This window comes from Haemaphysalis longicornis, unplaced genomic scaffold (genome assembly GCF_048455015.1).
Source record: "Haemaphysalis longicornis isolate Haplotype H1 unplaced genomic scaffold, Haemaphysalis longicornis Haplotype H1 scaffold_11, whole genome shotgun sequence".
Classification (NCBI taxonomy): domain Eukaryota; kingdom Metazoa; phylum Arthropoda; class Arachnida; order Ixodida; family Ixodidae; genus Haemaphysalis; species Haemaphysalis longicornis.
The window spans coordinates 114323560-114349044 of NW_027526214.1; the positions used below are offsets into that span (position 1 = coordinate 114323560).

The 25485-nt window shown below is 50.2% G+C and overlaps 1 protein-coding gene across 1 annotated transcript in view; it reads right to left on the minus strand.

The window, feature by feature from the left end:
* Window positions 1–19624, minus strand: part of LOC144160761 (pseudouridine-5'-phosphatase-like) — a 36981-nt gene extending 17357 nt beyond the window's left edge. The window contains exons 1-2 of the mRNA XM_077691938.1: window positions 19317–19624; window positions 12274–12373 (exon numbers count right to left, since the gene is read on the minus strand). Coding sequence (XP_077548064.1) covers window positions 12274–12373; window positions 19317–19423 — 207 coding nt within the window. The 5' untranslated portion in view covers window positions 19424–19624. The remainder of the gene's footprint in view (window positions 1–12273; window positions 12374–19316) is intronic.
* Window positions 19625–25485: the final 5861 nt, after the last annotated feature.

Below are 25485 nucleotides of genomic sequence, written 5' to 3' on the forward strand. Positions count from 1 at the left end.
CTTCAAAAGAACGCTCCGTCCACCTCAGCATCACTTGGCAGCGGAGGCAGCGAACAGAGCGGTCGCCTGATAGTCGCCTTCCTATTTCACAGGTTTGAGGGGTGCCCCAGGAATCATCTACAATTCACCGCCTCGTGGAAAGTTTCGTGCTTGCCGACTCGCGTGCACCTGCACCGACTGCTGCATCACCTCGCCACACCTCCTGTTTCCTGGACCACGTGTGGCTTTCGTCATCAAGTGGATCCTTTAAAAGAACGCTCCGTCCACCTCAGCATCACTTGGCAGCGGAGGCAGCGAACAGAGCGGTCGCCTGATAGTCGCCTTCCTATTTCACAGGTTTGAGGGGTGCCCCAGGAATCATCTACAATTCACCGCCTCGTGGAAAGTTTCGTGCTTGCCGACTCGCGTGCACCTGCACCGACTGCTGCATCGCCTCGCCACACCTCCTGTTTCCTGGACCACGTGTGGCTTTCGTCATCAAGTGGATCCTTTAAAAGAACGCTCCGTCCACCTCAGCATCACTTGGCAGCGGAGGCAGCGAACAGAGCGGTCGCCTGATAGGCGCCTTCCTATTTCACAGGTTTGAGGGGTGCCCCAGGAATCATCTACAATTCACCGCCTCGTGGAAAGTTTCGTGCTTGCCGACTCGCGTGCACCTGCACCGACTGCTGCATCTCGCCTCGCCACACCTCCTGTTTCCTGGACCACGTGTGGCTTTCGTCATCAAGTGGATCCTTCAAAAGAACGCTCCGTCCCCCTCAGCATCACTTGGCAGCGGAGGCAGCGAACAGAGCGGTCGCCTGATAGTCGCCTTCCTATTTCACAGGTTTGAGGGGTGCCCCAGGAATCATCTACAATTCACCGCCTCGTGAAAAGTTTCGTGCTTGCCGACTCGCGTGCACCTGCACCGACTGCTGCATCTCGCCTCGCCACACCTCCTGTTTCCTGGACCACGTGTGGCTTTCGTCATCAAGTGGATCCTTTAAAAGAACGCTCCGTCCACCTCAGCATCACTTGGCAGCGGAGGCAGCGAACAGAGCGGTCGCCTGATAGTCGCCTTCCTATTTCACAGGTTTGAGGGGTGCCCCAGGAATCATCTACAATTCACCGCCTCGTGGAAAGTTTCGTGCTTGCCGACTCGCGTGCACCTGCACCGACTGCTGCATCTCGCCTCGCCACACCTCCTGTTTCCTGGACCACGTGTGGCTTTCGTCATCAAGTGGATCCTTCAAAAGAACGCTCCGTCCACCTCAGCATCACTTGGCAGCGGAGGCAGCGAACAGAGCGGTCGCCTGATAGTCGCCTTCCTATTTCACAGGTTTGAGGGGTGCCCCAGGAATCATCTACAATTCACCGCCTCGTGGAAAGTTTCGTGCTTGCCGACTCGCGTGCACCTGCACCGACTGCTGCATCTCGCCTCGCCACACCTCCTGTTTCCTGGACCACGTGTGGCTTTCGTCATCAAGTGAATCCTTCAAAAGAACGCTCCGTCCACCTCAGCATCACTTGGCAGCGGAGGCAGCGAACAGAGCGGTCGCCTGATAGTCGCCTTCCTATTTCACAGGTTTGAGGGGTGCCCCAGGAATCATCTACAATTCACCGCCTCGTGGAAAGTTTCGTGCTTGCCGACTCGCGTGCACCTGCACCGACTGCTGCATCGCCTCGCCACACCTCCTGTTTCCTGGACCACGTGTGGCTTTCGTCATCAAGTGGATCCTTTAAAAGAACGCTCCGTCCACCTCAGCATCACTTGGCAGCGGAGGCAGCGAACAGAGCGGTCGCCTGATAGGCGCCTTCCTATTTCACAGGTTTGAGGGGTGCCCCAGGAATCATCTACAATTCACCGCCTCGTGGAAAGTTTCGTGCTTGCCGACTCGCGTGCACCTGCACCGGCTGCTGCATCTCGCCTCGCCACACCTCCTGTTTCCTGGACCACGTGTGGCTTTCGTCATCAAGTGGATCCTTCAAAAGAACGCTCCGTCCCCCTCAGCATCACTTGGCAGCGGAGGCAGCGAACAGAGCGGTCGCCTGATAGTCGCCTTCCTATTTCACAGGTTTGAGGGGTGCCCCAGGAATCATCTACAATTCACCGCCTCGTGGAAAGTTTCGTGCTTGCCGACTCGCGTGCACCTGCACCGACTGCTGCATCTCGCCTCGCCACACCTCCTGTTTCCTGGACCACGTGTGGCTTTCGTCATCAAGTGGATCCTTTAAAAGAACGCTCCGTCCACCTCAGCATCACTTGGCAGCGGAGGCAGCGAACAGAGCGGTCGCCTGATAGTCGCCTTCCTATTTCACAGGTTTGAGGGGTGCCCCAGGAATCATCTACAATTCACCGCCTCGTGGAAAGTTTCGTGCTTGCCGACTCGCGTGCACCTGCACCGACTGCTGCATCTCGCCTCGCCACACCTCCTGTTTCCTGGACCACGTGTGGCTTTCGTCATCAAGTGGATCCTTCAAAAGAACGCTCCGTCCACCTCAGCATCACTTGGCAGCGGAGGCAGCGAACAGAGCGGTCGCCTGATAGTCGCCTTCCTATTTCACAGGTTTGAGGGGTGCCCCAGGAATCATCTACAATTCACCGCCTCGTGGAAAGTTTCGTGCTTGCCGACTCGCGTGCACCTGCACCGACTGCTGCATCTCGCCTCGCCACACCTCCTGTTTCCTGGACCACGTGTGGCTTTCGTCATCAAGTGAATCCTTCAAAAGAACGCTCCGTCCACCTCAGCATCACTTGGCAGCGGAGGCAGCGAACAGAGCGGTCGCCTGATAGTCGCCTTCCTATTTCACAGGTTTGAATATTCTGCAGTAATCTTTGTTCGCTTAGTCAGTAACGTTTTTGCTGCCTCTACTGCCAACCACCCAGCGTCATTGCTATTGTGTGCCCTTGTATATGATCCGGCATTGCTTGGGTCATGGAAACTGACATTGCTGACCTAAGACGCGAGATCGCTGATCTTAAACGCGAATTTCGGAAAGAAGTAAGGGAAATGCAGAAAAGCTACGAGGAAATTAAAAAGGAATGTGAAACCACAAGGCAAGAAAATGTCGAAATGCAAAAAAGCTGCGAATTCTTCAACAAAAGCTACGAGGAAATGAAAAAAGAATGTGAAACTACAAGGAAAGAAAACGCAGCTTTGAAAATTGCACAGGAATCACTGACTCGGGAGGTCGAAGGCCTCAAGAGGCAACTGCATGACACTTCTTTGAGGGTAACAGCCCAAGACCAGTATTCCCGTAATAATAGAACTTGGAAATCAAAGGTGTTCCGGTTACAGAGGATGAAAACCTAGTGAATGTGCTCGGCAAGGTTGGGGCCGTCCTGGGTGCAAAAATTGCAGAGCAGGACATTGAAACTTGCTACCGCGTTCCAACGCGCAAAAATGACTCAAGCCAAAACATTGTAGTAGTACTAAACCGCCGAGCACACCATGACGAAATCGTTGAGAAAGCTAGGAAAACAAGAATCACTACTGAAGATCTCGGATTCAACGTGACAACTCCAGTTTACGTGAACGAGCATTTTTGTGTCCAGCGCTTAAAAGATTGCTTGGGATGACTATCACAAGAAAGAAGGAAATGAACTGGCGATTTGCTTGGGCAAAGGGAGGCAAGGTGTTCTCCAGGAAAGCGGAAGCATCCCCCATCGTCTGGATAGTGTGCGAGAGGGACTTAGAAAAGATTAAATAAACAGATGCTCGTACACGGTTACATCCGACAGTTAGTCTTTTATCAATGACCGCCCCAAAAGATATCAGTTGTCCAAAGGAAAACGGCTATCTAACCTTTTTTCATTGCAATGCACAATCCATGAAAAACAAACACGATTTATTGACAGTGCTTTTTGATCAATTTCGACGTTGTCAATTTCGACGTTGCTTTTTGATCAATTTCGACGTTTTGATCAAGTTCGACGTTGTCATGATAACAGAAACCTGGTATACGAGTGACACAGAAGTGCTGCGCCTTTCGGGCTTCAACACGTTCTTTCTAAATCGGTCCCACCGACGAGGTGGGGGTGTGTTACAGCTCGTGTCTACACAGCTTTCTTGTAGTATAATGAACGAATTTTCGACAGTTACGGCAGATTATGAAGCTTTAACGATGCGGTGTGAAAATGCTATTTTTGTTATTTACCGCCCCCCCCGATGGAAAAATCAAAACATTTTTCGCATTTTTAGAAGACCTTCTCAATTTTGTTTCGTCGTATGGTTTACCAATAACTATTGGTGGGGACTTTAATATTAACCTATTACAGGCGAGCGCACATTCGCGTGATCTAGAGCTCCTTCTGGTGCTCTAGAGCTTCCTAAAGGATTATAACCCCCACACAGCCTTTTTTTCTCCGGTAACGCCTCAGGAAATATGGTCGATTTTCTTGTCACTAAAAAATAGCAAAGCCATAGACATCGATGGGCTTTAGATTCGGCCTATTAAGTTTGTACTGGATCTTCTTATATCGCCGCTTAGCCATATATTTAACTTATGCCTTACTACTGGTGTTTTTCCAAAAAAGATGCAGCAAGCTAAGGTCACACTACTGTTTAAATCCGGGGACAAAAACAATTTTTCCAATTATAGACCGGTTTCTGTACTTCCAGTTATTTCAAAAGGGTTAGAAAAAGTAATCGCGAAACGCCTTGTGTCCTTCTGTGACAAACACTCTATTATATCATCAAAACAGTTCGGTTTTCGTAAACATATGTCACTGGAATTAGCTTTACTAACGCAAAAAGAATTAATAATCCAGGGATTTGAAGAAAAGAAGGTAACATTAGGTATATTTATAGACTTTTCCAAAGCATTTGATAGAATTAGTCATTTAACATTGCTTGAAAAATTACAACATTATGGATTCCGGGGGCTTCCCTTTACTCTTTTGCAATCGTATTTAGGTAACCGGCAACAGGTCGTGGCAATAAAGGACCACCACTCTGCTTCACAAGAAGTAAGGGCTGGAGTTCTGCAAGGCAGTCTTCTAGGGCCAATTCTGTTCAATATTTATATCAATGATATCGTAGAAATCACTGATATTGCACAATTTATTATTTACGCAGATGATACCAGCATTTTCTTTCAATCGTGTGATACTACTCAGCTTTCGCATTTAGCAAATATAACCCTCCAAAAGCTTCACAAATGGACTAAAGCGACCTCGTTAGAAATAAATCCTAAGAAAACTAAAGCAGTGTTATTTTCACCAGCTCAAAGATCTGTTGACAGAAACCTTGGTTTGTATATCGGATCTGAAAAGATTTGTATCGTTAGTGAAATAAAAACATTAGGCATTGTTTTTAATGAGCATTTAAAATGGGATGCTCAGGTCGATCACGTCTGCACTAATTTATCTCGAGCGTGTGGGGTGCTTTGTAGGTTACGGCATGTGGTTCTATCAAATATTAAACTTATTCTTTATCATGCTATATTCACAGCTCACCTCACTTACTACCTGGATAGAGGAGTCCCTCAAGGATCAATCTTGGGACCCCTGTTGTTCAACTTGGCAATGTCCCGGGTAGCACGCCGGCTCGACATGGAAACCGCGGCCCGCTTCACCATTTATGCGGACGATATTACTATATGGACAGAGGCAGCTGACTTTCCTTCTCTGGAAGATCAAATAATCGAACTTCAAGCGGCTGCCCACAGTCTAGAGTCATCATTGTGTGAGTTGGGGCTTACGCTCGCTCCAGAGAAGACAGAGCTCTTGGCAGTGTACGGCTGCAAACCACCTCCATCGATCCCCACCATTCCAGTGACAATTTCGAACCAGACGATAATCGCCTCAACAGACCCGATAATGTTGCTAGGACTGCCCATTGGAACGAAGAACAGCGCTAACACGTGGCTACAGCGCCTAAAGAAAAAGTGGAAAGGCATCCTTCAAAACATTCGGCGTCTCTCTAACAAATATGGAGGAGCAACTCAAGCCGCCACACAAGCGTTAGCCAGGGCCGTCACACTGAGCACCCTTACTTACGGGGCACTGGCTTACGACCTCAATAAAACTCACACGAAGACCATACAGGTACTACATAGGGCCACTCTTCGCGTGATCAGCGGACTGCCTCGGCACACCCCCATCCACAGTTTGGAGCAATCGGTCCCCCTTCCACCTGTGTCAGCAATCATCGAAGAGGCAAAAGCACAGGCGTCCTTCAAGCGGCCGCTAACCCACCAAGGGCTGTCACTGATTGCATGGGATGAACGCAAAATCCCCACAACATGCACATTTCCAGTACCTATCGCACCTTGGGCACGACCGGACTGCGTCACAGCGCCGCACTCGCACCCCATCGGACGCAGAAACCCTCAGTTGCGTAGACAACGCATTCTGCAGATGCATTCGGCGCATCAGGACGGCGCAGTCGATATATACACTGATGCCAGTGTGACCCCTCATTGTGTTGGCCTTGCATGGACGTGCCCCGAACTTCCTGCTCTGTCGGGATATTGCACCATCATGGACCCCACCTTAACAAGTTTTGAAGCAGAACTGCACGCTTTGAACGCCGCTGTATCATCCCTACTCTATGACACTACGACGGCTCTCCCACCTTCGCTTCGACTCAGCACGGACTCTTACGAGGACATACAGGCACTTCGATCCCATACCACCACTAACCCCATTGTGCATGAAATTCTCTACCAAGTGCAAATTCTTCAACGGAATCACATCACTGTCCGCTTTGACTGGGTACCTGGCCACGAGCCGAACTCGACTGGTAACCAAGCGGCTCATGCGGCCGCACAGGAGTGTGCATTAACTCAAACTCCGCTGGTCTCTGCCGAGGAACCGTCTCGTTCATCTACACCATCTCCGTCATTGCGGATTCATCGCTACAAATTGGATAGACGTCAACGACTAAAAAACCTTACTCCTACCGGCTACCTAAGTAAACTTCCGCCCTTACCACGTAGTGGCCAGATCTTCATCAACAAGTTTATCACAAACACTGCCTTCACACCGGAAACAGTTCGTAAATGGTACACGCCTCACCTTCCTCCCCGATGTCCTCATTGCCAGTCAAGCCTCCCAGCCGACCTCCGGCACTTGGTCTGGACATGTCCAGCCTTCAATCGCCACCGTACCTTCACCGCCCCGAACCCTCAACCAGACCCAACTCTACTGGACACGTCCTTACTCGCACAAATAGCGACGTATTCTCTTAAGAGTGGCCTAGTACGACTGGTATAAGAGCGCCATCGGTGACTGTCGCTTGGACTATTTAGCAGTGGACACAATTAAGACTCCGGCCTATATATGTATACGACTGCCTCAACTATTGGACTTTATCGAGACATCAATGTGGACAAGTGCTTAAGTTATTGGCTTCCATTTCCCTCCTTTCTTCCCTTCCCACGCTCGGACCTCCGGTCTTCCTGTCTTAATAAAGGTTTTTCAATCAATCATCAATTACTGCAGCCTCGTAAGGTTAACCACTTCCGCAAAAAATATTAATAAGCTGCATTTATTTCAGAAAAAGGCAATTCGACATATCGCAACTGTACCGTATGACTCGCACACTAACGAACTGTTTCTTCAGTATAATCTGCTTCCTGTCCAATGTATCTACAACTTTAATCTTCTAACACACTATAAAAATAGCTTGCAACACAATGGTGCAGCTTATCTAAGTCTATGTAGTTTAAGAAAACCGTTGGACATACCGTACGAAATAAGGGGAAGGAGCTCATGGTTCATGCCCTTTTCGAGAACGAATTATGGCGATGATAGGTTACAATTCCGAATTGCCCGCCTTTTAAATAACCTAGCCGAAAGTGGCATAGCTGTAAATACAATTTCTAAGCGAGATTTAAAGAAGCGTTTACTGCTGAACATTGAACATTCTAACTGAAAATATATCAAGCGTTGTCTCTCGTTGTGACCTGTGTTTGGCCAAAATTACTTTTAGTACTTTTCAATGGTTTTAGTGGCAGTGCCTTCATTCCCTGCACACTGGACCATCTAAAAAATACCGTACACTGCTTTTGTCAATATTGTGTGTATTTATGCGGATACATGCAGTGCAGATATTGATGAGTGTATACATACCTGTATATAACATGTACTTTTCTTCAAGTTTAGTCTTTTTTCTTTGTTTGTGTGTACACAGGTTCCATACATATCCAATTTTTCTCTTTTTATGTACCTGTGTACCCCATTTTTTTGTAACCTTTATATGTATGTATGTATTTATGAGTGTCTATATGCGTGTATGTATATCATTTATTAAGTTTCTTTTACAAAATGTGCGCTATAGTGTGTTTTAATGCTTTCCTTTATGTTTGTATGTACTAGCGACATGTTAAGGCGAGATTTATTTCTTTAGGACTATTTCCTGTGTTTTAAACTCCTGTTTCTACTCTGTCACGCCAACGTAAGGGGCAAACACCTTGTCAAGCTGCAGTTTTGCAGCTTTTTGTGTTTGTCCTCGCATTTCTATGTACGAAATGCTCAATAAAGTTGAAGTTGAAGTTGAAGTTAATTCTTGCATTTTATCCGAAAACAGCCTCTAGTTTGGTTCTACTGAGCGGTGTTACGAATTGGCCAGCGCCGCCGTACTTTCCCGCATCACTCGTCGGCTGTGCGGCGAAGCCACTACGTGCGCCTTTGAAAACAGGCACCATCGTGTCGGTGAATCATACTTTCACGTCTCGACAAGCCCGGGTCAGACGCTTCGCTTTCGGCGCATTTCAAAACTTCGGCGGCTGCCGGCGAGGCTCGTCTCAATGCTCTTCAAGGACACAGAGGCCCCGTCGATCGCAACGGAGTCCTCCTCTCTCCCCTCTCTCGGACTCAACGTGCGCTGAGGCTACCAACTGTCACGAACTCTGGAAAGAGCGTTGTGTGTGTCTGTGACGTTCGTGGCGTGTTGCCGCTTGTTGGCGTTTTGACCGTTACGGCTTTTGGGTATAAATAGAAGCCGCCCAAGTGCTGTAACTCATTCCTGTTTGAGCAGCGAATCCATGCTGTTACTCTGCTTGAGTCCTGTATTGTAACCTCGCCCGTCAGGGCATTGTTCTTTGGCTTCGGCTCACCTCTTGCAATGAAGTAAGCAGTTAGGTACGTTAGCCTACGGCTTCTGGACTTCTTCACGGCTGCAACAGCGGCTGGCCGCTCGCATCGTACGTGCTACCACTTGTTTGTCGGAGGCCACGGAGCTCGGATCGGGTGCCCCCACTCAATCGCAACAGCGCTCGCAATAGCGGTCACAATAACCTTGCTCGAAAAAAGGATAGAATTCTTCGAGTTCAGCAGTAAATCTTTCATAGTTGCCTTTTTCATAAAGTTTAAAGGGGCCCTGAAAGGCATTTTGAGCACACTAAATGAACTAGCGCAACCGTTAGATTGGGTCATCAACGTCCTCTGTGCCAAGTATTACTCTTTTACGCGCAGCGGAAAGTTCACACTTTTGTTGCAAAGTTTGTCGTTTTTTTTCTCACCCTTCCCTTCGTGTTTTTGGACGCCGCCATCTTCACATGTCTACATCATCGATTCCCAGATGTTCGTCATGAGCTAGACATCCTGCTATTGGGCGGCTTTTTCACGCACTTCCGGCAAAGAGATGAGTCGTCTGCTCAGCGTCGGCTCGCCGGCTGATCTGCCAGCGGAGTGCCGGAGTGCTTGGGCATTTTACGACAAACGAAAAAAGTGTAAAACAAACGCTTAACCGTTTGTATTGAATGCAACACGACCATAACACGACATGGATATTCTGTTACCTGAGCACGTTCCATAAAGAAAGCGTTCAAGCCCCGTGGCACTTCTTTCGTGCAATCGCAGAGAACGACCTGAGCCGAATGCCCGGGTTTGACGCATACATTTTATTCAACTTCAAAACAATCCAGAGATGCGTTTCTAACGAACACAACGTCACAACATGCGTTGAAAGTCTGAACCACGATTGACAGAGGATGGGTTGCCTCCTGCCCGTCGGAAATTCGTTACTCACCTCGCGCCCGCTTTGCGGGGACGAACAGCAAGTCACTTAACTCTGGCGCACAAGCCGATGGCTTTTAGCCACGCACACTGCACATACCCCAAGCGAGGTTGAGTCGTACGTCGCTCGAGAAAGATAATCCAGACCATGGGAAGCACTACCCACCCGCAGAAGCACAACGTCGCATTTCATCGCGAAACAAAGGCGTCCACAACACACACACCATTGCCTCCTCGTAATGCCAAACGCATCTCGCACTTCCCAATGGGAGTGAGTGGTACGCCTGCAGTGCCCACATGTCGCGAAGTGGGGCCCCAAGCTGAACCGGGATCACGCAACCGTAACTGACTTCTGGAGTGGTTTGTGCCTTGTTGCCAAGGCAACCGATGTTTGATATTGTCAAAGAAATGGCGCTCGCTCCAGCGCTAGAAAGCTCAGAGCCGCGCCGGAGCATGTTTTGCCAACGTTGCCGCTCTCCACCACGCGTCGCCCCAAGCTGAACTGGTCACATGATTGAAGCGTTTTGTGCACGGGTTCTGTATCGGTTTAATATGACTTTTTCACATGCCGCCGGCAGGAATTACCACCGCCGCAAAATAAGGCCCGGCACCAGCGGGGCCACATCTGATACGGCGCTTTTTGGATAAACAGTGCGCGGTGCATCAAGGGAACGAGCGCACGACCCTCCCCGTGCGGCTGCGAGTTCGCCGCCGATAAAAAGTCTTGTGCCGCCAGCAACGTACACCGCGAAAGGGCAAGGCCAGGCTGCCGCATACATGCGGCCAGATTTTTCGTTCGCTTTTCCAGCCTTGAGTGGAGTGCAGGATTCATGGTGTCAACAAAGCTTGCCCGTAGCAAACAACAGTCTGAGCAGCGCAATAGCGGAAGTACGTCACCGCTGCGGAGCGCAGCATCATGGGAGGCAAGGCTCGCGCGCCGTCAACAGCGGAGAGTAAGTCGAAAGGAGGAGGAAACGCAGAGCGACGATAATGCGCGGTTTTTGATTTACGATTTCTCAGCTAATACTCATCGCTTTAACAAAATTCTTGCGGGAGGAGATTGCAAATACATTGCTTTATTTGGTACATGTACATCCATGCATCGGTGGAAGGTATTTCAGGACCCCTTTAATTTGCTTCCTCTTCGGTTTTTCTGCCTGAAATGATGATTGGAAAAATGCCAAGATAACTTTATGATCGCTAATTTCCTTTGGGTAATGTACTGCCTGGATACAGCTTGGGTCGGACGTGAGAATCAAGTCAAGAATGTTGGCGGTGTGAGTGGTCTTTCTCGTTGCTTGGGTTATTATTTGCATTAATTGAAAATTTTGAAGTGTAGCTAGGCATTGGCCAGACTCCCCAGTGGTTCCATTGAATTGATTAGACCAGTCAATGGCAGGGTAGTTAAAGTCGCTGCATATTATTACTTGGGCCAAAGTCCCAGCAATCTCCTCCTGCAGCAAGATTTATAAAAATCCTGAAGCTAGGCGAGATTGAAAATTGCCCATAGTCGTTCCCTCTCAACTCGAAAGCTGCGTGCTCTCCCCCGGGGAGAGGGGCGGCTCGTGACGTTCTATCACAGGCCTGGGAGTTTTCTCCTCTTCTCCGAAACTTGAAAGTGTCTATATCCGGTCTGGTGCAACAAAAAAGCAGACGTTGGTGTTTGCTCGCAAGCACGCACTCAGGCTGGTAGGGTGTTTTTGAAGCAATGAACAGTTGTTGTTGAGTGGTCTGGTCCAACGGGAAGTACTAAGTTCGTCACTCAAACTCTGCATGCACTGAAAACACAAAAGAAATGCCATGACTGTTCGTACAGGTTCAGGCACACAAGAGGTTCGTACACAGCGCCGACGATGGCGGATCATCACAGGAAATGCGACAAATATATAGCCCAGCCGCCACGTAATTACAGCGGTGCATAATGAGGGAATTGAAGAGAGCACGGATGGCTTTTCCACATCTGCCACAGCAATTTGCGAGCTTACCACTTCACGTGCACTTGTCATGCTTGGCTCAGGCATTCCTGGCAGTGTAGTCTAATTTACACTGCTCAAAGCATGTTGCAGGGTCCCTTGAAGTACAGTTGAAGCACTGCCAGTGGGGCCCAGCTCTGCTGCCTCCCATTCGCTACTCATCCTGTGCAAGTTGGTGATGAGCCTTTGAAGCCACTCACTTCCTACCATGCCTCCGAGTGCGACCATTTTGTAGTCGGCTGAGAGTGGCATGGTGGGGCGGAGGTTGTTCCAACCTGGAGTGGATTCCGTTAACAATCATTTCCACGTTGGGACCAGACCCAACGAAGCCAGAAGGCACGCAACATCCGTGCGCACCTCGGACGACACGGGCAACGTCACCTCGACCCCTGTCAACTTGGTCTCCAGGCAAGCGGGCTCAGATGTGCTGCTGCAGACGAAGCCACAGTTCCTCTGCCTGCGTGGGAGCACCCATCGCGCTCTTGGCAGACACCACATTTGGAATTTGCTGGACCGCTCAAAGGGTGGATGTTCTTGGTCGTCATCGACGCATACACCAAAGGGTTGAAAGTGTGCTGCGTCCCAAACGCTACTTCGGCAATGGTCATCCTAAAGTTGCGTCGACTGTTTGCGACTTTTAGAACTCCGGAGAAGCTCGTCACCGACAACGGTACTGCATTCGTTGCTGCCAAAATGACAACCTGTTGTCAGAGGAACGAGGTTCAGAAAATTACAAGTGCTCCATACCACCCAGCTACTAACGGCCAAGCAGAACGCATGTTATATGAACTTAAGCTGGCTCTGGCGAGAGAGAAAGGTACGGACATCGGCCTGCGCTTGGGGAGGTTCCTTTTTAAACAGCTCCTCAACAGGGAAAGGCCCAGCACAACTAATGGTCAGGAATTACCGACAAATCTACAGTTGCTAGTGCCGACATTTGGAAAAAGCAATGGCAGCCACAGCAGCAAGTTTCCATAACAAACTTTGGAAATGGGCCTCGATGGATTCCTGGCGTGCTACTCGAGAGGAAAGGACTCCGCTGCTGGACAGGTTCGCAGACATCTGAACCATTTACGCGTAATGCGGACCGATTACCCATATCAGCCGTGGACCCACCGGGTCGGGAGGTTACTCGCTCTGGAGAAAAGCCAGCGCCCAATGCAGATGACAGCCCCCCACGAAAGGAAAACGCCTGCGTTGCCAGCAATAGAACAAGAGTCGCTGTCATGGTCGCGATTCCTTTCTGCATTGAACACGCACACTAGGGGAGGAGCAATGTGCCTGCTTCACAATACAGTGAAAGCTGGTTAATTCGAATTGACGGCCTGGTCTCAGAACAGCCCTGTATCTTTAGATAGGGGGAAAACTCCCGATAATTCGAACGCGTCGGTATCGAGAACGGTGAATTCGAACCGAGATCCCCTGGCTTCGACCGCTCCTCGCCGAAGATGTCAGCCCAGGGTGCTTACAATGTGTTGCAAATCCAAACCAAACCACATCTACTTAAGACGCAAAACAACAAAACAGAAAAACTGTTGTTTTGAACATTATGTCAATGTTAGGAACATTATTCACTAGGGATGGGCGAATATAGATTTTGAGGTTCGAAGCGAATTCGAAGCGAATAGTGATTTGGTCGAATAATTTCGAATCGAATAGTTCGAATAGTGCACATTGCAAATCACAAAGACAAATGAGCAACTTGTGACCTGACTAATGTACACAATTTTGTCTAATAATTAGAACTCACGTAGGCACAGCATTGTGTAAAACTATTACCAGTTGAACATTTATTGCAAAATCTTACACACAGCTTTCCTTTGCTGTATTCACAAGTTTTCATGAAGAAATGCCTGTTGCGCCACATGCTCTAGGTGCAGCAGTTTCCGCCGGCTGCTCATTCACAAGTTTAAGCGCCGCCTAGAAACTCGCAGAGTTAAGCGCCGCCTAGAAGCTCCGCTAAAAAAAGAAGTATTGTAGCCACTAGTATCCTCGGCCGTAGCCAAGCAACGCGCAAGTGGCTGGCCGCCATTTTGAATAGGCTCGCTTAGTGCGGCGTACTGCCGCGCTGTGCGAGCCTATTCAAAATGGCGGCATGCCTATTCAAAATGGCGGCCTGTACAAGTCTGCTGGCTTGGTGCCGCTATGTTCGGAGCGGTGTCGTTTCAGTGCCGCCTTTTTTTTTTTAACCTAAAGTGTGCTGGCGGCCGAGAGCTTCGTCGAACCTCTAGGCAAGGCAGCAATTCGCCAGTGCCGGCACTGATAATAGAAATGTCCGCGTCGGTGGGTCTTGAGCCAAGCCTGGGGTAACTCTCGGAAAGCTTGACCGAAAAGCTTGGCTTTTAGCTGCCTATTCGGGAGCATCGAATAATTCGAAAATATCGAATACCTGCATTCGGATCGAAGCGAATAACGAATAGAGAGCTATTCGATCGAATATTCGACAATACCGAATATTCGCCCACCCCTATTATTCACGAAATCACCCGCCACAAATGTGCAGTAGCGCGCCTGGTTCGCGATAACGAGTCCAGAGGTGGCTTCCTTGTGCTCTGCCCGTGCAGCCTGGGGTGATGTCCAACCATCTGAGCGCCCGCCCGCTGATTCGGACGATTTCATGGTGCCCTCCGAGTTTGGTTTAGCGAGCTTTTACTGTGCTCACACGGCTACGAATTGGGAGCACAAATGTTGCAGAACAGTGCGTCCTGCAAGGGACCTGGACACATGACGACATGCGAGTAGAGCATGCGTACACCAGTGGCCTGTGCCAGTCCTGGCGTCATTGGTGCAGCAAGATGAAGAAACAAGTCACAGTGATTCGTGCCCAAAGACAGAAACAAAAGTGATGGACACAGGGTGTACTGGGAGTTGCCACTGCCAAGCTTTCGCCTTCCAAGCAAGGGAACAGTAATTTTGGCAGCCAGCACTACTTCTGTCCCAGAAGAAACGGTGCTGCTCTGCTGCCTGGTTGCGGCGTCACAAATGCCCTTGACAGGTCGGTGGAGGGCAATCTTCCCAAGTGGCTCTTTCACATCACGTCCACTGCCCGACTGTGTCAACCTTACGTTTGATTTGGATTAGGTTGCATCTTAGCTCTGCAAGGGCGCCTAGGGTCAAAGATCACTAAAACAAGCCACTTGTGGTCTTCGCGTGAAAGCGCTACTGATTACAGCCACTTGTTCTGTGCTCAGTGCTGTTTTGAGAGTGTTACTATTATATTCGGCTGTGTGTGGCCCTTACTGACATTGTGAACGTGGACACAATAGGAGCCTCAGATACATGTCCTTCATTTGGATTCTGCGGAAACTTTCAGCAGCTTCGAGGGTGATCGAGTGCACGTCAATTTCGGGTCTGGATTCAGTGCGGGCTCTAGATTCAAGCTTGCCTCGAAGGCAAACTTGAATGTAGAGCGGAAGGTTGCGCAAGTCGGTTGCTGACTAACCATGCATCCCATGCGTGTTTCACTCCTTCTTTGGCGTTAACCAAGCTGACATTCTAGCGTGTGTTTCCTCTCTTCTCAACTTGCTAGCACAGTGGATTTCTCAGTAAACGTAGACCTGCCCAACGAGCCCTACAAGCAAGCATGCTGGAGGTTTCACTTAGAGATGAGAAAACAGCAACATGGATTAGGGAACAAACTTGCAAAGGAAGCATTCCAAGCAAAACTAGATGAAAAAAATTTACCGCCTCTTTCTAAAGAAAGTTAAAGGGGCACTGACACAAAATCTTGAAGGCGAGCTTTACAGCATCGCAGGGGAGAGCGGGCGCTGACAAGCAGCGTACAAGACACACAAACACATGAATAAGGCACAGCAGCATTTTAAACTAGGAGTGAAAGTAACGAAAATCACCCTGTGCACCGTCAACGCAAAATAGATTAACAAGCACTCTTTCCAAGCTGCGCGGACCGGTACTGCATGCAAGTGATTGCGGGTGGTGATTCCATGCCTGACACATGCTAGGCAAGAATGAATGAAAATATGTGAATGTGCTGCAGTGAGGAAAGGCAACTTCCAGCACAGGGTCAGCACGATTTGAAATATTTATCAAAAGTGGTCGAAGAAGGCAGTTATGATAAATTTTGCGCGAAGAAGTACAAGGCGCGATATCTTACGGCAAGAAAGGGCAAGGATCGATTTCATGTTTGTGATGCTAGCGGTTCAGTGATAATCAGACAGTACAAACCTTACAGCACAATTTTGGATGCTCTCGAGTTCGTTAACTAGGGTGGTCCCATATAGATGACGCATACTGCAAATGTGGACAAACGTAGGTAGTGTAAAGCAGCTTTTTTAGTTCCAAAGGGGCTGTAAAAGTTTCTTCTCATGAATCCTAAAACTGCTTGCTTTGCATGTAACAGATGTGACGTTTCCAAGAGAGGTTGTTAGATGTGTGGACACCAAGGTACTTGTAGGAAGGGACGGAATCAAGGGTGCCTGTGTTAAGAAGGTAACTTGGACATTGCGGGATATACGCATAGGCCTACACTTGGAGACATTTCATTCCATTTGCCATAACTTACACCAGTTGAGTACGTTGGTTAGATCTTTTTGGAGGACAGCGATATCATCATCATTGGATATTTGGCAATAAATTACACAGTCATCTGCGAACGGGCAAATTTTTGATGAAATATTCTTAGGCAAGTCGTTAATGTTCATTAGGAACAGTAAAGGACCCCTTCCGATGCATCTCCGCAGGTCCTCATTTACTGGCGTCTTGCACGAGCGCATGTTCTCAACTCAAGTGCTGGCAGAGGTGCTGGTTCCAATAACCTCGGCGAGGCATGCCTCCAGTCATCTTCCCCCCGTGATTTCTTTCTTTCAGGTGATCTTCTTTCGCCGGCATGTTTTTCCCACTTGCGCGGTCTTCACATCACACTCACACATCGGTACCATACAACGGATCAAGCTTGGACCAGAACAGAAGTCAAGAGAATAAGCTAAATCCCGGCGCCCCATGGGTGAGACATCAGAGCACTGTGGCAGTCATGACGAGGCTACTAGGCCTTTCAAATCACGCTGTTCCAGAAGTGGAAAATGCCGCATCAGGTGGTGACAACCACTGTTCCGGGCATCGAAGAAATACGAACACTTTGGGAGCAGCGTCTCGTGAGAAATTTCAAGCCTTTTCGTAAGACGGGGTCGACCTGACACACGACCGTTCCAGGTGGCAGTACGCGTACCGCATGCATGGGTGAGCTCCGTCACGTCACGCTTGAGCCGCGACTCCAGCAGAGGTCGGCTTGCAGGAGCTGAGCAGCCAACAGCCAAGCCAGACACGGGCTGGCTAACACTAGCTGGCTACCACAATTACTGCAACTTTGGTGGGCCTAAAATCCTTTGCCCTCACCATTTTATTCTTCCGCTTTGTGATCGCGCGCAGGTGACATCGCCTTGTGAGGCTTTTGCTATCGTTCTGTGGGGTTATTCACCTACAACTTTACTTTTCAAGAAGGAACTACATTTTGATATGCAGCGCATCATCTGGGCCCATAGCTACCCTGCTAGTGGCGGGCCCATGCAATCAACACATCATAGCAACTCAGTTATAAACTAATTTAGTATGGACAACAAAAGAAAGCGGCCACCGGAATAAGTTCATTTCAGGAATTTCTTTCTTTATCTAGTATGTAACATTGCCTAATCAACTCGATTACCTTGGTATGCAAGTTATTTTTTTCCCCATGTCCCCATTGTGGTTTCCCGAGACTCCATGTTTACACATTACCTTTCATTTGAGTGTGAATAGTGCACATATAGTGAGCGACGTAGCCAAATGTGCTTTCTTTTGTGCTTTCCCGTAGTGGAGCTACTGCTTTGTTGAACCGGCCTTCAAATCTTCCCTCTTTGGTTTTGTTTTATGCCCATTTGCACTGACCTCTTTCATCCCTTAGCCTCGGTGTCCTGCTTTTCTGTACCTCATGGGTTTTCTTTCTTTAAATATCCAAATCGGCTTTTCCGTAGAGAGGCTGATTTGGCCCTGTCTGTTTATCTCAGATTGACTTTAAACCTGTAACAGCCTGGCTGGAGCAGACGCTGTTCCTCACATACTTTTCTCTGCTTTCCTGCAACACGAAACTCTGACGCCCACCTTCCTTCTTCTCACGAGCTAGACTGTGCTTGCAGCTCATAACAGCCACCAACATTTGGCAACAGCCGAGCCATCTAAGCCACCTGGTTCGCTGCAAGCCACCAACCCCGTCTTACATGAGTGCAGAAACTTCTTTAGCGCCCTTCCTCCCTTCTTCCTCTTCAAGGTTTAGATGCTGTCTCCGCACAACGTAACCCACACATCTCCCCATAGGAAAACGAATACGGGAAACCAACGGAGTGTTGTTGCGTCCACAAACAAGAACGTTGCCGCTAAACCAAATTATAATTACATTAATAATTATACTACAATTATATTAACTATTCTTATCATATTATATAAATAACAGTGGAATCTCATTAAACCGTACCCGCATAAGCCGTAGTTCCTTTTCGTACATAGTTAAGCGGAATCCCCAACTCAGTTTCCCTTTACTATAATGCATTCGGATAAACCATAGTGCCGGTTAGTACGTACTTTCTTTGCGTCCTTGTCACGTACGGTTCAACGAGGTTTCACTATTAATAACACAACTGAAACTCACGCAAACAATCTGAAAATATACAGCCGGTCCTCTTGTTATCAGTTCTAATCAGCATTACAGTTAAGGCGTAAAGTTGGGCTAGGTGGTTATCTGACTGCATTTTACTAGCGAAAAACAGACGCGGACGAAGAAGTAGTACACAGCGTCTGTTTATCGCTAGTAAAATGCAGTCTGATCAGCGCTTCCCCACGGAGCGGCAAAATCGGAGAATAGAGGTCAGGACGGCGCGAAAACGGCCGTGCGACTACTTTCTGCAAACTAGCCTTCACGAGCCGCCAGGCACTGCCTGCTGCCAACGGATCACCACCACCACAGAGTTTCTCTGGTACGGACATTATTCCGTGTGAAGGAAAGCCATCCTTCCGGGGAGGAAATTTTCATTTGGAACTTTTCACTTTCTCCGAATGGTGGTGAAACACGCTCTCGGGCTACGCGACAGCCTTCTTGTTAGGTCGGAGGTGGCGACTTTTTTTGCAGCTTAAATCACCCAGTGATAACGCCAAAGAACAGCACCTTCGTTAGAGGTCACGCCAGCGTCAGGTTTTAGAAGGAAGAGTCGGGTACACAACAGTGCCCCAGATGTCGCGTAAAAGGGTGACTTAGTGTCCAAATTCGAGCTCCGATTAGTCTAAGCATCAAAAACAGCTCGTATCGTAACAGCGTGATTCATCCATTCACTCACGAACATACTCGTAACAAAGTCCCGTTGAGGCCGGTAACGGTGCGAACGGTACGCTTGTACTGATCCGTTCAACACGCACACAGAAAAAGGGGGTATAGGAACAGCGGAACCGTACCCAAGAGGAGACCGTCCATGTCAAAAAGCACGTGGGTGACCGGCTTGAAGGTGGGCTGAGCATCGCCTGCCATGTCTTTAGTTCGTATCAGAAAACTTGACAACTAGACCTAAATTACCTCTTACATTAAAATGACGCGCAACCCGATATCACAAAGGGTTTATGTCCGCTTTTCGTTTCTTTTCTCAATGGTTTAGCTCGCACCACAGACAGGTTTCAATGCTGCGTAGTGCGGCAGCGACTCTGCCGCTTACCGCACATCGGGCTATGTAACTTGTCCTGGCTCGTTTGTAGACATGACAATATCCAGTTTTGGTTTCAGTTGTAAAAGTTTATGAACCTACTATTTTTTTTTTTTTCGAAAACAAACTTTTGTTACTGCATGTTCTGAAAAGTTGTAAAGTTACATTTCATTCCGTGTTGTTTACCAACCGCGGTAGATTCATTAAAACTACGTTAAAACTACTTTAAAACTATTTAATACAACTTATTCAAAATATAACTTTCAGCAGTCATCGTGCACGCGGTTAGTCATAGAGTTTCTTTTATCTATGCGGTCATTCGGTGGTTGTGGCAAGTTGTAGAATCCTCCCTGTTCTGTGGTTGTGGTGAGTGCGGTCCGCCCGGATTCTGCCGCGCCGTAGGGAAGACGTGACTGTGCGGTCTAGCCCGCCGTGGTTCCTGGGCAAATTTTTGTCGAAACATGCCAAACTGCACGTCGGAGCCAGTTTGGCATCTTGTCCCCTGCGTGTGTGGGCGCGCGTGCACCGTCCGAGCAGGCCCTAGCCTCGATCGTACCCGTTCACGGAGCCCTGTCAGCTCGAGTCTTCCGTGTCCTTACGTCAAACGATCGCCGCTCACGCCGCCAGTTTCGTCTTGCATACCCGGATGAGTGAATTAATAAACTTTACTGTGCCCGAAACTGAGGGAGGAGACGGGCGGAGTGGGGTGCTGCGCAGGTCCAGGTGGCAGCCAGGAGCCCGTGGGCCCAGCGGCATCCTCAACCAGTCGGACGGCTCGTAGTTGGTTCTCCGCACCGGAGATGAGCAACATTGCCTCCCACTGCTTTAGAATATACTGGCTAGTGTGCCGAGGGCTCGCTCTCTCCTATGGGGAGGTGTGGCGCCGTCTGCGATGGATGCCCGTGGTGGCCGATTTGGGGGCGCTGCTTATACGGAGCGTGCCCAATCTATGGAGCATACTTGTGCGGGAGGGATTAGGCCATGACTTTATACAGCTGTTGCAGGGAATTCACAATGAGAGCGAGGTTCAAATTACCTGGGAGGACCAGAAGTGCACGGAACCGGTAGTCACAAATAGAGGTTTAAAGCAGGGTTCCTCTGTCGCCATTGCTGTCCATGCTGTACATGGCTAGACTAGAAAGAAAATAGGTTTCAATCTATGTTATAGCCGCAAAGGACAGGAAGTGGAACAATTATATCCCGGAACTGATATATGCAGATGACATAGTACTAGAAGATAGCAAACAGTGCGGCTCTTCGATTTACAGTCTCGGTCTCACCACGGACTCCCCGAGAAGCTGTCCAACATTCGATTTTCTCATGTATCCCTATGGCTTCGGGGAATCCTCGGACTACCCGCGGACTATCCGCGGTGAGTCCGAGAGTGTAAATCGAAGAGCCCTGTAGTGTGTCGCGTCTCGACTAGATGGCGCCACGGCGACCATCATCATCAGTGGACTCGAGGCGCTCTAATAAAGCAAGCTCCCCGCCGGGGCGGGTTATGTTCCTGCTGTTAGCATCGTGTCTGTACGTGTCTCTCAGGGCTGCGTGCTCTGCCGGGGCGGTCCCTCGGCGTACCCGCTCGGCCACCCTCAACATGGTGTCAGAAGTGGCTTTAGTTCTTCGGTTCAACGCTCGTCCGTAGTTCAACGGTTCAACCAGTTCAACCCCGTACGCCCGTCACGAGACAACCGCCGCCGCCCCCGCCATGACTACCCCTGCCATCGCCGCCGCCGCCGCGCCGCAGCTGACTCAGCTACGCCCACCACCGCCCTTCGACTTCGACAACCCCGGCTCTTGGACTACGTGGCTGCTCCAATATGAGGATTACACTTTCGCCACGGGCCACTACACAGCACCGCCGGAGGTTCAGGTGCGTTCTATGCTCTACTGTATGGGTCCGCAAGCCCGAGTCGTACTCGCAACCACGCCGCTGGGTGACTCCGAGCTCAAAGACGTTGCCGCCGTCAAAAAAGCGTTTACCGACCATTTCATTCATCCGCCCAACGAGCTGTACGAAACGGCCCGCTTTCACCGCCGTGCTCAAGAACCGGGCGAAACTGCCGATGCCTTCTACACGGCTCTCCGCTCGATGGTAAAGCGCTGCAACTACGCGTCGCCAGAAGTCGAGGAAAGGCTCGTCCGCGACCGCTTCGTGGTCGGTTTGCTCGACCGTAACCTCTCGGATAAACTGTGCCGAAGTCCGAAGCTCACCTTGCAAGAGGCACTTACGCATGTCCGTCAACACGAAGACGCAGAAAACGAGCGCCGGGCACGCGACTCGGCCGACTCGTCACCGCTTGCCGTCGACGCCGCCGCGCGTGTTCGTAACGCGAAAGGAAAGCCTGGGTCACCAGACAGGCCCAACCAGAGAGGGTGCTTTTTCTGCGGACGTTCTTCGCACGAGCGTGCAGACTGTCCGGCTCGACAAGCAACTTGCAATTTCTGCAGCAAGAAAGGGCATTTCGAAACTGTCTGCATGAAGAAAAGAAGATGCAACTCCAAGCGCACTCGGTCTTCAGCAAGCTCCGTTGAGCTTCACGCGGTGGCAGAGAACCGCCCCAACGCCAAGTTCATCGAAGTACTCGTGAATGGCTCCCCACTGTCGTTCAAGGTGGACTCGGGAGCCGAAGTTTCGGTCGTACCAAGCTCATTTTCCGGAGTTCCGCCAAAACTTCAAGTTCCAGAAGGCGAGCTCAAAGGTCCCGGTAATCACACGTTGCCTGTCCTGGGTACATACCAAGCCACACTCACGTGGAAAGGCAAGTCCGTGGAGCAGAAACTGTATGTTCTGGAATCCAAAACAGTTCCCTTGTTAGGCTTCCCTGCAATTCAGGCCCTGGGGGTATGCAAGTTCCTTGACCATGTCTCAGGCTCACAGGAGTCGTCCGGAGAGCTGCTCTTAGACCCTGGCCTTTTCGAGGGACTGGGGACATTGCCTGACGCCTACACAATCCGTTTGAAACCCGGGGCGACGCCCTTCTCACTAAGTGCCCCGAGACGTCTTCCTTTACCTCTCCATGAGCCCATCAAGAAAAAACTGGACAAGATGGAATCGGAAGGAGTGATCCGCCGCGTCGATGCTCCGACAGAGTGGTGTGCTGGACTGGTAGCTGTGCCAAAAGGTGATGGTGATTACAGGATCTGCGTAGATCTCTCTCAGCTTAACAAAGCCGTCCTTCGCGAACGCCACATGCTACCGACGGTGGAACAATGCCTAGGCTTGCTTGGAGAGGCCAAGTTTTTTTCTAAGCTGGATGCTAAGTCAAGTTTTCATCAAGTCATGTTGTCTCCACAGTCACAGCTGTACACAACGTTCATTACCCCGTTTGGTCGCTATTGCTTTCTGCGGCTGCCATTCGGCATCACATCGGCACCCGAGTATTTCCAGAAGCAAATGTCTCGGATACTAGAAGGCCAGACCGGCGTAGTGAACATGATTGATGACATCCTTGTCTTTGGCAAGACTCGTAGAGAGCATGACCAGCGCCTCCAGCAGGTCCTCGCACGGCTCTCCAAGGCAGGCATCACGCTCAACCGAGACAAATGTTCCTTCGGCACCAACAGTGTCAAGTTTCTAGGAGTCGTAGTGAGTGCCCACGGTATTTCACCCGACCCTGACAAGGTGGCAGCCATCAAGCGTCTGCCTGCTCCCGAAGACCTCTCTGGCGTTCGTCGTCTACTGGGACTCGTGAATCATGTGGGACGTTTCTTGCCGAATGTTTCGGACGTCACCGCACCTATTCGTGCCCTGCTTCAGAAGAACTCTGAATGGACATGGGGCCCATCGCAGCAGTCTGCTTTCGGGAAGCTAAAAGAACTGCTGTGCTCTGAACGGTGCGTTGCAACTTACAACACCCAGTACAAGACAACGGTTTCAGCAGATGCAAGCTCCTTTGGCCTGGGGGCCGTGCTTCTGCAAGAGCAACCATCCGGAGAGCGTCGAGCAGTTGCCTTCGCTTCAAGGTCTCTCACGTCGGCAGAAACAAGATACAGCCAAACCGAAAAAGAAGCATTGGCAGCCAGCTGGGCTGTGCAGAGGTTCGACCAGTATGTCCGTGGTCTGGACTTCATCCTGGAGACCGACCATCAGCCTCTCGTTGCACTTTTAGGCAACATGGAAATCGACCTCTTGCCACCTAGAATCCAGCGCTTCCGTCTGAAGCTCATGAGCTACCAGTACAAGGTACTCTATGTACCCGGCAAACTCTTGGCTACAGCTGATACGCTCTCTCGAGCTCCTGTGGATGCTCCTTCGTCGCAGCAGGCCGACCAGGTCGAACTCTACGTGCAAGAACTCGTCCGCTCCCTTCCAGGTCTTGTCTCCACACGGTGGGACGACCTGCGCCAAGCCCAAGCATCTGACGGCGAGTGTGACCTTCTCGTGGAGTACTGTACTAAGGGTTGGCCCAGACAGTCTCGGTTGCCACTTCATCTGAAAAAGTATTGGCAGCACAGGGGAGACCTCACTGTGTGTGATGGTTTGCTCCTGAAGAACACTCGCATTGTCATCCCCACCTCTCTTCAGCGGTACATGCTGGAACTGCTCCATGAAGGCCATCAAGGGATCAAACGCTGCAAGGCAGTGGCACGAGAGTCGGTATGGTGGCCTGACATCAACAGCCAAATTGAGAACACCGTCTCCAGCTGCCCCAAGTGTGCTGAGACTCGGGTCCAACGTCCAGAACCCATGATGGCTACAGTCACACCAAGTCTTCCTTGGGAGGAGGTGGGCGCCGACCTCTTCCACCTGAATGGCAGGGACTACATTCTTCTGGTTGACTACAGGTCCAGATTCCCTGAGGTCATCAGCCTTGGGTCAACATCAGCAGCAGCAGTAATCACAGCAATCAAGAGCGTTTTCGCCCGCCATGGTATCCCCAAGTTACTGCGCACAGACAATGGTCCTCAGTTTGCGGCCAGGGAATTCGGGGACTTTGCACTGGCCTACGGCTTCCATCACGTCACGAGCAGTCCTCGGTTCCCGCAGTCAAATGGGGAGGTGGAGCGAATGGTCCGCACTGTCAAAGACCTCCTAGGCAAGTCGGAAGACCCGTACCTGGCCCTGCTGGCCTACCGAGACACACCGGGCGTCAATGGACATAGCCCTGCACAGCTGTTAATGGGCAGACGCCTGCAAACTCGCATACCCAAATCGACAAACCAGCTGAAGCCAGGTTGGCCATCTTCGGTACAAGTGGACCAGCGGGATCGCGCTAACAGGCAAAGACAGGCGAAGGACTTCAACAGAAGACACGCTGCTCGTGAACTTCGTCTGCTTCAGCCAGGTGAACATGTTTGGGTCCGAGATATCAAGAGTCCAGCTGTCGTCTTGAGCCCAGCGCAGCGTCCGCGCTCGCATGTGGTAGAGACACCCAAAGGAGTGCTGCAGCGCAACCGCAGTCACCTTGTTCCTACTTCTCCCTCACCAGCAGTGGCCACCAGGAGTGAGCAAGCGTCCCCGTCTGCGTCACAGGGTGCGACACCACCAACTGTGCGGGAGCCCACTGCGCAGGTGTCACGGTTCGGTCGAACCATTCGCCAGCCAAGGAGGCTGGACTTGTGAGGGCTTCTGAAGCGGGACTTCTGAAGGGGGGATGTAGTGTGTCGCGTCTCGACTAGATGGCGCCACGGCGACCATCATCATCAGTGGACTCGAGGCGCTCTAATAAAGCAAGCTTCCCGCCGGGGCGGGTTATGTTCCTGCTGGTAGCATCGTGTCTGTACGTGTCTCTCAGGGCTGCGTGCTCTGCCGGGGCGGTCCCTCGGCGTACCCGCTCGGCCACCCTCAACAAGCCCCAGTGTCTGCAACAGCTCACAGATATCTGCGGGGAAGAAGCCACTGAACTGGGGTTAGAGTTTAGCTCAGCAAAGTCGTGAGTTCTGGTTTTTA